The sequence below is a fragment of the Somniosus microcephalus genome, chromosome 11, assembly GCF_052327205.1.
Source record: "Somniosus microcephalus isolate GS21.2 chromosome 11, FLI_Smic_1.0, whole genome shotgun sequence".
Lineage (NCBI taxonomy): Eukaryota > Metazoa > Chordata > Chondrichthyes > Squaliformes > Somniosidae > Somniosus > Somniosus microcephalus.
Window position 1 is genome coordinate 1,746,629 of NC_140997.1, and position 12,253 is coordinate 1,758,881.

General features: G+C 52.2%; 1 protein-coding gene across 1 annotated transcript; it reads left to right on the forward strand.

Annotated features, from left to right (window-relative positions):
- The first annotated feature begins 58 nt into the window (after positions 1 to 58).
- On the forward strand, positions 59 to 11,627 carry LOC147110251 (mitochondrial dynamics protein MIEF1-like). The gene is made up of 4 exons (XM_086000024.1): positions 59 to 317; positions 3,887 to 4,044; positions 5,702 to 5,867; positions 9,298 to 11,627. Exons 2-4 carry the CDS (start codon positions 3,901 to 3,903, stop codon positions 10,350 to 10,352), a joined length of 1,365 nt encoding a protein of 454 aa, XP_085856150.1. The 5' UTR covers positions 59 to 317; positions 3,887 to 3,900; the 3' UTR covers positions 10,353 to 11,627.
- The last annotated feature ends 626 nt before the right edge of the window (positions 11,628 to 12,253 follow it).

A 12,253-nucleotide genomic window follows, 5' to 3' on the forward strand; every position in this document is an offset into this window, starting at 1 on the left:
GGCCGTGCGTGAGGGTGACGTCGTCGCTGATTGGCCAGCTGGGCCGTCGGTCACGGTGTGTGGGCGGGTTGCTGTGGAGACGGAGCCAAAGGGAGAAGGCGGCTGAGAAAGGCCGGGCCTACAGCAGGAGCCCCTGACACCAGGAGTTCCCGAGACCGGGTCACCGAGAGTCTGCTCGGGTACCTGCGCGGTCAGGGCGCTGGAAACATTTAATGAAGGCCTGGCCCGGGAGCCGGAGGGCGAAGGTTGCGGGATGATTGACAGCCGCTGGTCCCGGGCTCGCCTGTCAATCATCTCATTACAAATCGTTGCAAAATGTAAGTCAAGCAAACTTTAAACATGCGTTGAATTGTATTAATTTATAGCATTAATTATTCTAATTTATAATATTGATTATTCTCATTTTTAAAAGAATGTTGCAGGTGCAGACCGGCCGCGAATGTAAAAGCATTAATTCGGAAATGAAGTCGGAATATTGACTTGTGATTCATTTTTTTAAGGAAAATGTGAATGTGCGAAAATATTGAATTTGCAGGTTATAATTTTGCAATTTTCAAAGTGACTTTTTGTCAAACTCTCAACCGAATGCAGCTTTATTTCCCGCACAGTAACGTTTATTTTCAAACGATGATCATTGTTTTCGATTATAAAATGGATTCTGCAGTTCCAAGTCCAGCTGCGGTGGTTCATTGTGGCGGAGAGCAGCAGTGCCCAGAGCCCGGCGGGTGCTGCCCAGCAGTGCCCAGAGCCCGGCGGGTGCTGCCCAGCAGTGCCCAGAGCCCGGCGGGTGCTGCCCAGCAGTGCCCAGAGCCCGGCGGGTGCTGCTCAGCAGTGCCCAGAGCCCGGCGGGTGCTGCTCAGCAGTGCCCAGAGCCCGGCGGGTGCTGCTCAGCAGTGCCCAGAGCCCGGCGGGTGCTGCCCAGCAGTGCCCAGAGCCCGGCGGGTGCTGCCCAGCAGTGCCCAGAGCCCGGCGGGTGCTGCTCAGCAGTGCCCAGAGCCCGGCGGGTGCTGCTCAGCAGTGCCCAGAGCCCGGCGGGTGCTGCTCAGCAGTGCCCAGAGCCCGGCGGGTGCTGCTCAGCAGTGCCCAGAGCCCGGCGGGTGCTGCCCAGCAGTGCCCAGAGCCCGGCGGGTGCTGCCCAGCAGTGCCCAGAGCCCGGCGGGTGCTGCCCAGCAGTGCCCGGCGGGTGCTGCCCAGCAGTGCCCGGAGCCCGGTGGGTGCAGTGCCCAGAGCCCGGTGGGTGCAGTGCCCAGAGCCCGGTGGGTGCTGCCTAGCAGTGCACCGACCGACACCGGGATGTGTTATTTCCAGTCAGGTGCTGTCTGACTGACTGAATATACTTGTGTCGTAGACAAGCATTGGAACAAGAAGCGGAGTCTCGGGTGGTGAGCAAACTGGCCCTGTTCCCATTTTTAATGTGACTTTAAGACCACTTGTTTGCAAGGCTGCTGGTGTTTGGCCGCTTGGTTTTTTGTGATGGATTGGTGTGAGGGGAAAGAACAATCTTCGTGGATTGTAATATAAAAGTAATCTCTGTTTTATAATCGAACATTCTTTTACTGTACACAGCAGAAATGCTTCCTTAGATCCAATGTGTCAAAACTTCAATAATTTTAAACACTTCTATCATATCCCCACTCAGTCTCCTCTTCAGGAGAGAAAAGACCCAGGGTCGCCATCTTTCCTGATCCTTCATTCGCTTAAATTCTGGGGTCAACTTGCAGCCCTTCTCTGTCCCCCAATAACTGAATATCCTTCTCTGTCCCCCCAATAACTGAATATCCTTCTCTGTCCCCCAATAACTGAATATCCTTCTCTGTCCCCCAATAACTGAATATCCTTCTCTGTCCCCCCAATAACTGAATATCCTTCTCTGTCCCCCCAATAACTGAATATCCTTCTCTGTCCCCCAATAACTGAATATCCTTCTCTGTCCCCCAATAACTGAATATCCTTCTCTGTCCCCCAATAACTGAATATCCTTCTCTGTCCCCCCAATAACTGAATATCCTTCTCTGTCCCCCCAATAACTGAATATCCTTCTCTGTCCCCCAATAACTGAATATCCTTCTCTGTCCCCCCAATAACTGAATATCCTTCTCTGTCCCCCAATAACTGAATATCCTTCTCTGTCCCCCAATAACTGAATATCCTTCGCTGTCCCCCAATAACTGAATATCCTTCTCTGTCCCCCCCAATAACTGAATATCCTTCGCTGTCCCCCAATAACTGAATATCCTTCGCTGTCCCCCAATAACTGAATATCCTTCTCTGTCCCCCAATAACTGAATATCCTTCGCTGTCCCCCAATAACTGAATATCCTTCGCTGTCCCCCAATAACTGAATATCCTTCTCTGTCCCCCCAATAACTGAATATCCTTCTCTGTCCCCCCAATAACTGAATATCCTTCTCTGTCCCCCCAATAACTGAATATCCTTCTCTGTCCCCCCAATAACTGAATATCCTTCTCTGTCCCCCCAATAACTGAATATCCTTCTCTGTCCCCCAATAACTGAATATCCTTCTCTGTCCCCCAATAACTGAATATCCTTCTCTGTCCCCCAATAACTGAATATCCTTCTCTGTCCCCCAATAACTGAATACCCTTCTCTGTCCCCCAATAACTGAATATCCTTCTCTGTCCCCCCAATAACTGAATATCCTTCTCTGTCCCCCAATAACTGAATATCCTTCTCTGTCCCCCAATAACTGAATACCCTTCTCTGTCCCCCAATAACTGAATATCCTTCTCTGTACCCCAATAACTGAATATCCTTCTCTGTCCCCCAATAACTGAATATCCTTCTCTGTCCCCCAATAACTGAATATCCTTCTCTGTCCCCCAATAACTGAATATCCTTCTCTGTCCCCCAATAACTGAATATCCTTCTCTGTCCCCCAATAACTGAATATCCTTCTCTGTCCCCCAATAACTGAATATCCTTCTCTGTCCCCCCAATAACAGAATATCCTTCTCTGTCCCCCCAATAACTGAATATCCTTCTCTGTCCCCCCAATAACTGAATATCCTTCTCTGTCCCCCCAATAACTGAATATCCTTCTCTGTCCCTCCAATAACTGAATACCCTTCTCTGTCCCCCCCCCAATAACTGAATATCCTTGTCCCCCAATAACTGAATATCCTTCTCTGTCCCCCCCAATAACTGAATATCCTTGTCCCCCAATAACTGAATATCCTTCTCTGTCCCCCCCAATAACTGAATATCCTTGTCCCCCAATAACTGAATATCCTTCTCTGTCCCCCAATAACTGAATATCCTTGTCCCCCAATAACTGAATATCCTTCTCTGTCCCCCAATAACCGAATACCTTCTCTGTACCCCCTCCAATAACCGAATATCTTTTTCTGCCCCCCACTAACTGAATATCCTTTTCTGTGCCCCCTTCAGTAACTGAATATCCTCTTTGGAAACTGGGGCTGGGTCAGCAAGGATTTGTGCATTTGGCCTTCGTGCTCTTTAACCTATAAAAAAAAATCAGCCAGGGTTCCTGCTCCCGATTGCTGTCCATTGACTCCAGGTGCAGTGCGTGAACTTCAAGGCATGTCCTTTGGAAGAACCCGACCCACGAGCCAACCGTGATTGCACTTCCCAGTAATTCACTGGGTTCTGAATGCTTTTATTACTATACGTGTATTAGACCGGTTAGAACAGGATCGGCATCGCTGTGGTACCTCCCACAGTCAAATAGCCCATCAACATTTACTGTTTCACCTCACTCATGAAGTGAGGATTGCTGGTGCCGATGGAGCCCGATCTTGGTAGACATCACAGCCCTCGAGAGCAAGGAAAGGAACTGAGGAAAAATATTGTTTTATGGTTTAAAATGTATTGTTTGTAATTTTTTTCCCTACTTACGGTTATCAGAAAGCTGCTTCAGGATGGCCAGTATTGTGCACGGTAAAGGAAAGCGGAGGGACAGTGGACTGGGAGACGTTGTCGACTTCCTGCTGGCGAATGCCCGTCTGGTGCTGGGTGTCGGGGGGGCCATCATACTCGCTATTGCCACAGTGGCCGTTAAACGGGTGAGTTGGCGCTGCTGAGTTCTCGTTAGGGCTTCCTGTTGTATTGTGGCCGTGTTCTGCCTGCACGGTTTACTGCCTAGATATTCAATGTGCCTCAGTACCAATGTAATTGTAGCTGCAGTGAGTTGATGTTTGAAGTGGGTGGATGGGCCGCAGATCACCAGTTAACCAGGGCCCCAGATCACCCGGGCCGTGAATCACCAGATCCCCAGGGGCCCCAGATCACCCGGGCCGTGAATCACCAGATCCCCAGGGGCCCCAGATCACCCGGGCCGTGAATCACCAGATCCCCAGGGGCCCCAGATCACCCGGGCCGTGAATCACCAGATCCCCAGGGGCCCCAGATCACATGGGTTCAATCTCCTCCACACTGTTGTGGGGTGGACAGTAGGGCTGCTCCACTTGTCATAAGAACATAAATAGGAGCAGGAGTCGGCCATTCGGCCCCTCGAGCCTGCTCCACCATTCAATAAGATCATGGCTGATTTTCTACCTCAACTCCACCTTCCTGCCCACTCCCCATAACCCTTGACTCCCCCGTTTTTCAAAAATCTGTCTATCTCCGCCTTGAATATATTCAATGACTCCGCCTCCACAGCTCTCCGGAGTAGAGAATTCCAAAGATTCACGACCCTCGGAGAAGAAATTTCTCCTCATCTCGGTTTTAAATGGGCAACCCCTTATTCTGAAACTATGCCCCCTATTTCTAGATTCCAGCCACGGATGGTTCATCCTTCTCGTGGAGTCTTTCTCACTGGAATATATTTTTGTTGAGAGCTATGAAATATCTCCTTAAATGTCTGCCACTGCTTTTCTACCGTCTTACCCTTTAATCTATTTTCCCAGTCCACTTTAGCCAAATCTGTCTTCATACTCTTGTAATTGCCTTTATTTAAGTTTAAGACACGAATTTCAGACCCAAGTTTCTCACCCTTAAACTCATGTTATGATCACTCTTCCCTAGAGGATCCTTTACTATGAGATAATTAATTAATCCTGTCTCATTACACATTACCAGATCTGAAATAGCCTGTTCCCTGGTGGGTTCCACAATGTATTGTTCCAAGAAACTGTCCCGAATACACTCTATGAACTCGTCCACAAGTTACCTTTGCCAATTTGATTTGTCCAATCTCTATGAAGATTAAAATCGCCCATGATTATTGCAGTAACTTTCTTACAAGCCACCATTATTTCTTGATTTATACTCTGTCCTACAGTGCAGCTACTGTTAGGGGGCCTATAGACTACTCCCACCAGTGACTACTTTCCCTTACTGTTTCTTATCTCCACCCAAACTGATTCTACATCTTGAGCTTCTGAGCCAAGATCATTTCTCACTATTTGTACTGATCTCATCCTTTATTAACAGAGCTACTCCACCTCCTTAACCTATTTGCCGGTGCAGTCTTATGTTTGTACATTCTGTCCCTTCCTGTCAGACTCTGGTTATCATTACCCCGATCGCTACCCTGCACTTGTCCTTTATGGCCTTGGGTTGGAGTGTGGGGCAAATCAGTCAGGGTTCCTGGTATTGGCTGCTCTGCACTGACTCTTGCAGGATAGTTTGGATTGAGGTCTGTTAAATTATTAATGGCTGAGTTTTTACATGGAACAATTGAAAGGAAATTTGTTGAGATCCCCTGTATTTGTGCAGATGTTTGACAAGGCCAGTGATCCACCAGACAACTCCCTGGACAAGCCAGACACACAGTCAGTAAAGGAAGAATCTAGCTGGATTGACGCATCCCCAAAACTGCTGAATATACAGATGAGTGAATCCCTGAACAGAATGCCGAGTGCACAGTCCAGCCATAATTCAGGTAAAGCTGCACCTGTATTCAGAGTGTATGACGAGGCAGTGTAGAGGGAGCTTTACTCTGTATCTAACCCGTGCTGTACCTGCCCCGGGGGTGTTCGATGGGACAGTGTAGAGGGAGCTTCACTCTGTATCTAACCCGTGCTGTACCTGCCCTGGGAGTGTTTGATGGGACAGTGTAGAGGGAGCTTTACTCTGTATCTAACCCGTGCTGTACCTGCCCTGGGAGTGTTTGATGGGACAGTGTAGAGGGAGCTTTACTCTGTATCTAACCCGTGCTGTACCTGCCCTGGGAGTGTTTGATGGGAAAGTGTAGAGGGAGCTTTACTCTGTATCTAACCCGTGCTGTACCTGCCCTGGGAGTGTTTAATGGGACAGTGTAGAGGGAGCTTTACTCTTAACCTAACCTATGCTGTACCTGCCCTGGGAGTGTTTGATGATCAGTATAGAGGGAGCTTTACTCTGTATCTAACCCGTGCTGTACCTGCCCTGGGAGTGTTTAATGGGACAGTGTAGAGGGAGCTTTACTCTGTATCTAACCCGTGCTGTACCTGCCCTGGGAGTGTTTGATGGGACAGTGTAGTGGGAGCTTTACTCTGTATCTAACCCGTGCTGTACCTGCCCTGGGAGTGTTTGATGGGACAGTGTAGTGGGAGTTTTACTCTGTATCTAACCCGTGCTGTACCTGCCCTGGGAGTGTTTGATGGGACAGTGTAGAGGGAGCTTTACTCTGTATCTAACCCGTGCTGTACCTGCCCTGGGAGTGTTTGATGGGACAGTGTAGAGGGAGCTTTACTCTGTATCTAACCCGTGCTGTACCTGCCCTGGGAGTGTTTAATGGGACAGTGTAGAGGGAGCTTTACTCTGTATCTAACCCGTGCTGTACCTGCCCTGGGAGTGTTTAATGGGACAGTGTAGAGGGAGCTTTACTCTGTATCTAACCCGTGCTGCACCTGCCCTGGGAGTGTTTGATGGGACAGTGTAGTGGGAGCTTTACTCTGTATCTAACCCGTGCTGTACCTGCCCTGGGAGTGTTTGATGGGACAGTGTAGTGGGAGTTTTACTCTGTATCTAACCCGTGCTGTACCTGCCCTGGGAGTGTTTGATGGGACAGTGTAGAGGGAGCTTTACTCTGTATCTAACCCGTGCTGTACCTGCCCTGGGAGTGTTTGATGGGACAGTGCAGAGGGAGCTTTACTCTGTATCTAACCCGTGCTGTACCTGCCCTGGGAGTGTTTGATGGGACAGTGTAGAGGGAGCTTCACTCTGTATCTAACCCGTGCGGTACCTGTCCTGGGAGTGTTTGATGGGACAGTGTAGAGGGAGCTTTACTCTGTATCTAACCCGTGCTGTAGCTGCCCTGGGAGTGTTTGATGGGACAGTGTCGAGGAAGCTTTACTCTGTATCTAACCCGTGCTGTACCTGCCCTGGCAGTGTTTGATGGGACAGTGCAGAGGGAGCTTTACTCTGTATCTAACCCGTGCTGTACCTGCCCTGGGAGTGTTTGATGGGACAGTGCAGAGGGAGCTTTACTCTGTATCTAACCCGTGCTGTACCTGCCCTGGGAGTGTTTGATGGGACAGTGTAGAGGGAGCTTCACTCTGTATCTAACCCGTGCGGTACCTGTCCTGGGAGTGTTTGATGGGACAGTGTAGAGGGAGCTTCACTCTGTATCTAACCCGTGCGGTACCTGCCCTGGGAGTGTTTGATGGGACAGTGCAGAGGGAGCTTTACTCTGTATCTAACCCGTGCTGTACCTGCCCTGGGAGTGTTTGATGGGACAGTGTAGAGGGAGCTTTACTCTGTATCTATCCCGTGCTGTACCTGCCCTGGGAGTGTTTGATGGGACAGTGTAGAGGGAGCTTTACTCTGTATCTAACCCGTGCTGTACCTGCCCTGGGAGTGTTTGATGGGACAGTGTAGAGCGAGCTTTACTCTGTATCTAACCCGTGCTGTACCTGCCCTGGGAGTGTTTGATGGGACAGTGTAGAGGGAGCTTTACTCTGTATCTAACCCATGCTGTACCTGCCCTGGGAGTGTTTGATGGGACAGTGTAGAGCGAGCTTTACTCTGTATCTAACCCGTGCTGTACCTGCCCTGGGAGTGTTTGATGGGACAGTGTAGAGGGAGCTTTACTCTGTATCTAACCCGTGCTGTACCTGCCTTGGGAGTGTTTGATGGGACAGTGTAGAAGGAGCTTTACTCTGTATCTAACCCGTGCTGTACCTGCCCTAGGAGTGTTTGATGGGACAGTGTAGGGGGAGCTTTACTCTGTATCTAACCCGTGCTGTACCTGCCCTGGGAGTGTTTGATGGGACAGTGTAGAGGGAGCTTTACTCTGTATCTGCCCTGGGAGTGTTTGATGGGGACAGTGTAGAGAGAGCTTTACTCTGTATCTAACCCATGCTGTACCTGCCCTGAGAGTGTTTGATGGGACAGTGTAGAGGGAGCTTTACTCTGTATCTAACCCATGCTGTACCTGCCCTGAGAGTGTTTGATGGGACAGTGTAGAGGGAGCTTTACTCTGTATCTAACCCGTGCTGTACCTGCCCTGGGAGTGTTTGATGGGACAGTGTAGAGGGAGCTTTACTCTGTATCTAACCCCGTGCTGTACCTGTCCTGGGAGTGTTTGATGGGACAGTGTAGAGGGAGCTTTACTCTGTATCTAACCCCGTGCTGTATCTGCCCTGGGAGTGTTTGATGGGGACAGTGTAGAGGGAGCTTTACTCTGTATCTAACCCCGTGCTGTACCTGTCCTGGGAGTGTTTGATGGGACAGTGTAGAGGGAGCTTTACTCTGTATCTAACCCATGCTGTACCTGCCCTGGGAGTGTTTTCTGGGGACAGTGTAGAGGGAGCTTTACTCTGTATCTAACCCCGTGCTGTACCTGCCCTGGGAGTGTTTGATGGGACAGTGTAGAGGTAGCTTTACTCTGTATCTAACCCGTGCTGTACCTGCCCTGGGAGTGTTTGATGGGACAGTGTAGAGGGAGCTTTACTCTGTATCTAACCCTGTGCTGTACCTGCCCTGGGAGTGTTTGATGGGACAGTGTAGAGGGAGCTTTACTCTGTATCTAACCCATGCTGTACCTGCCCTGGGAGTGTTTGATGGGACAGTGTAGAGGGAGCTTTACTCTGTATCTAACCCATGCTGTACCTGCCCTGGGAGTGTTTGATGGGACAGTGTAGAGGGAGCTTTACTCTGTATCTAACCCGTGCTGTACCTGCCCTGGGAGTGTTTGATGGGGCAGTGTAGAGGGAGCTTTACTCTGTATCTCACCCCGTGCTGTACCTGCCCTGGGAGTGTTTTCTGGGTGTATAACTTCTGTTTCAGAGAAATGGCATTCCTCATCTTGATGAGCATAAAGTTCACAAACAAATTAATATTTTTAATGCTCCAGTATCTCCAACGAATGCTTTGATTGTATTTTCTAGGGGATTGCAGAGAGATTTTAACGGAGAGCACGGCCCCCGAGGGCAGTAAAGCTGATCTCTGCGTCAGTCTGCAGGAGAAGCTTCTAGCCTATTACACACAGCGATCCATCCCCCCTGCAGAGCTCGACCGAGCCAAGCAGTGCGCAATGGACATCTGCACGGAGCTGAAGAAATTCCTTCGCAGTAAACACCCGGACATTCCCCTGGGAGAGATGCACCTCAGCGGGAGTCTGTACAACGATCTCCAAATGGTGGCCCCTGACCACGTTTGCCTGATGCTGCCGCTGCTGCTTGAGGACGACCTGTGGACCCTTGTCGCAGGGGAGGAAACCATACTGAACGCTCCTGAGCTGCAGATGGTGCGGCGGGATAACCTGGAGTATTTCCCCCGGGGCATCAGTTACTGGGATCGATTTATTGTGGGAACGTACCTGTCGCCAAAATTAATTGTCGAGGTGTTCCATAAGACTGTGCTGGAGAGTATGAACTGGCTGGTGATCGGTACTCTGCTGGACTGCATCATTCGGCCTGAGGTTTCTGCTGAGCTCCTGCAGTTGGAAGTTCAGCACGATGGGGACAAACTGCTGTGCATTGATATCCTGCCCATGATTAAAATGGAGGAGACCGTACTCCTGTCCAAGCCTCAAATAAGGGGCAGTTTTGTAAATATATGGCAGCAGAGTTTCTGGGCGGCTGAGACCAGCAGGCTGCGAGCCTTGGACAGCACCGACCTGGGCTTCAGATTCTGCTGCTTGAAGGTGCTGAAAGCTGTCTGCAGGGACCAGCCGTCACTGAGAAAGCTGACCAGCAGCCAGCTGACCAACGTTATCCTGCACCTCAGCCAAGTGGAAAAGGACTGGACCAAGGAGGCACTGGCTGAGCGGGTCCTTCAAATACTCCAGGAGCTGGTCGGCTACCTGGAACAGGGCCGGCTGCCGGCTTACTTTAACAGCAAGGTGAACCTGTTGTCCGATCTGTCTGAGGAGGAAGTCGATGAGATTGGTTACACCCTGTACCGCGCCGTGTCACACTCGGACGTTCTGTTCCATCAGTGAGGACGCGCGTGTAACATCGCTTCTTGTAAAAACTTACAGTATTGGAACTCTGATCTTCAAATTCTAGATGATTGCTTTAAAAGAAACACAGTATCTATCCGATATTACCCACTGCCCTTCAATTCCTCACCCAAGAGGCCGCACTTTATCCGAGAGTCAACAGTATAGGTCAGCAGATTGTTCACCATGGGAGGCATCGCCGCTGAGGCCGACCCTGCGCTCACGGTGCCGTGGGTCACTGGACAGCAAGCAGCCCAAGGCACTGAGGCCAGTTATTGATTCCTGGGAGAGATGCACCTCAGCGGGAGTCTGTACAACGATCTCCAAATGGTGGCTGCTGACCACGCTTGCCTGATGCTCGAGGACGACCTCCGTACCCTTGTCCATAGGTGGACCCCGAGCCTGGGATCCACGCTGGGATCTTTCTGCTCTGGTGACTGTTTGTTTAATTTTTTTTAACGATTTCACTTTTTCACCTGGTCAGCAAGTTACCTCATTGTGAAAGTTCCCAGATGTTGCTTCAGTGCGAACTGATGCTACAGACAAAAACGTTGGGACTAGTGACCGTCCCAGGCACCGGCTGGCCAGGAGAAAAAGCTGCTGATTGAGAAGTTTACGCCGAAACCTGGCTCGGCCACGTGAACCTGCCCTTCCTACCCGGGATCACGGGCCTCACGCAGCGGGAGCCTGTCCTCCCTACCTGGGATCACGGGGGGCCTCACACAGCAGGAGCCTGTCCTCCCTACCCGGGATCACGGGGGGCCTCACGCAGCAGGAGCCTGTCCTCCCTACCCGGGATCACACGGGCCTCACACAGCGGGAGCCTGTCCTCCCTACCCGGGATCACGGGCCTCACACAGCGGGAGCCTGTCTTCCCTACCCGGGATCACGGGGGGCCTCACACAGCGGGAGCCTGTCCTCCCTACCCGGGATCACGGGCCTCACACAGCGGGAGCCTGTCCTCCCTACCTGGGATCACGGAGGGCCTCACACAGCGGGAGCCTGTCCTCCCTACCCGGGATCACGGGGGGCCTCACACAGCGGGAGCCTGTCCTCCCTACCCGGGATCACGGGCCTCACACAGCGGGAGCCTGTCCTCCCTACCCGGGATCACACGGGCCTCACACAGCGGGAGCCTGTCTTCCCTACCCGGGATCACGGGCCTCACACAGCGGGAGCCTGTCCTCCCTACCCGGGATCACGGGGGGCCTCACACAGCGGGAGCCTGTCCTCCCTACCCGGGATCACACGGGCCTCACACAGCGGGAGCCTGTCCTCCCTACCCGGGATCACACGGGCCTTACACAGTGGGAGCCTGTCCTCCCTACCCGGGATCACGGGGGGCCTCACACAGCGGGAGCCTGTCCTCCCTACCCGGGATCACACGGGCCTCACACAGCGGGAGCCTGTCCTCCCTACCCGGGATCACGGGGGGCCTCACACAGCGGGAGCCTGTCTTCCCTACCCGGGATCACGGGCCTCACACAGCGGGAGCCTGTCTTCCCTACCCGGGATCACGGGCCTCACACAGCGGGAGCCTGTCCTCCCTACCCGGGATCACACGGGCCTCACACAGCGGGAGCCTGTCCTCCCTACCTGGGATCACGGGCCTCACACAGCGGGAGCCTGTCCTCCCTACCCGGGATCACACGGGCCTCACACAGCGGGAGCCTGTCCTCCCTACCCGGGATCACGGGCCTCACACAGCGGGAGCCTGTCCTCCCTACCCGGGATCACAGGCCTCACACAGCGGGAGCCTGTCTTCCCTACCCGGGATCACGGGCCTCACACAGCGGGAGCCTGTCCTCCCTACCCGGGATCACACGGGCCTCACACAGCGGGAGCCTGTCTTCCCTACCCGGGATCACGGGCCTCACACAGCGGGAGCCTGTCCTCCCTAC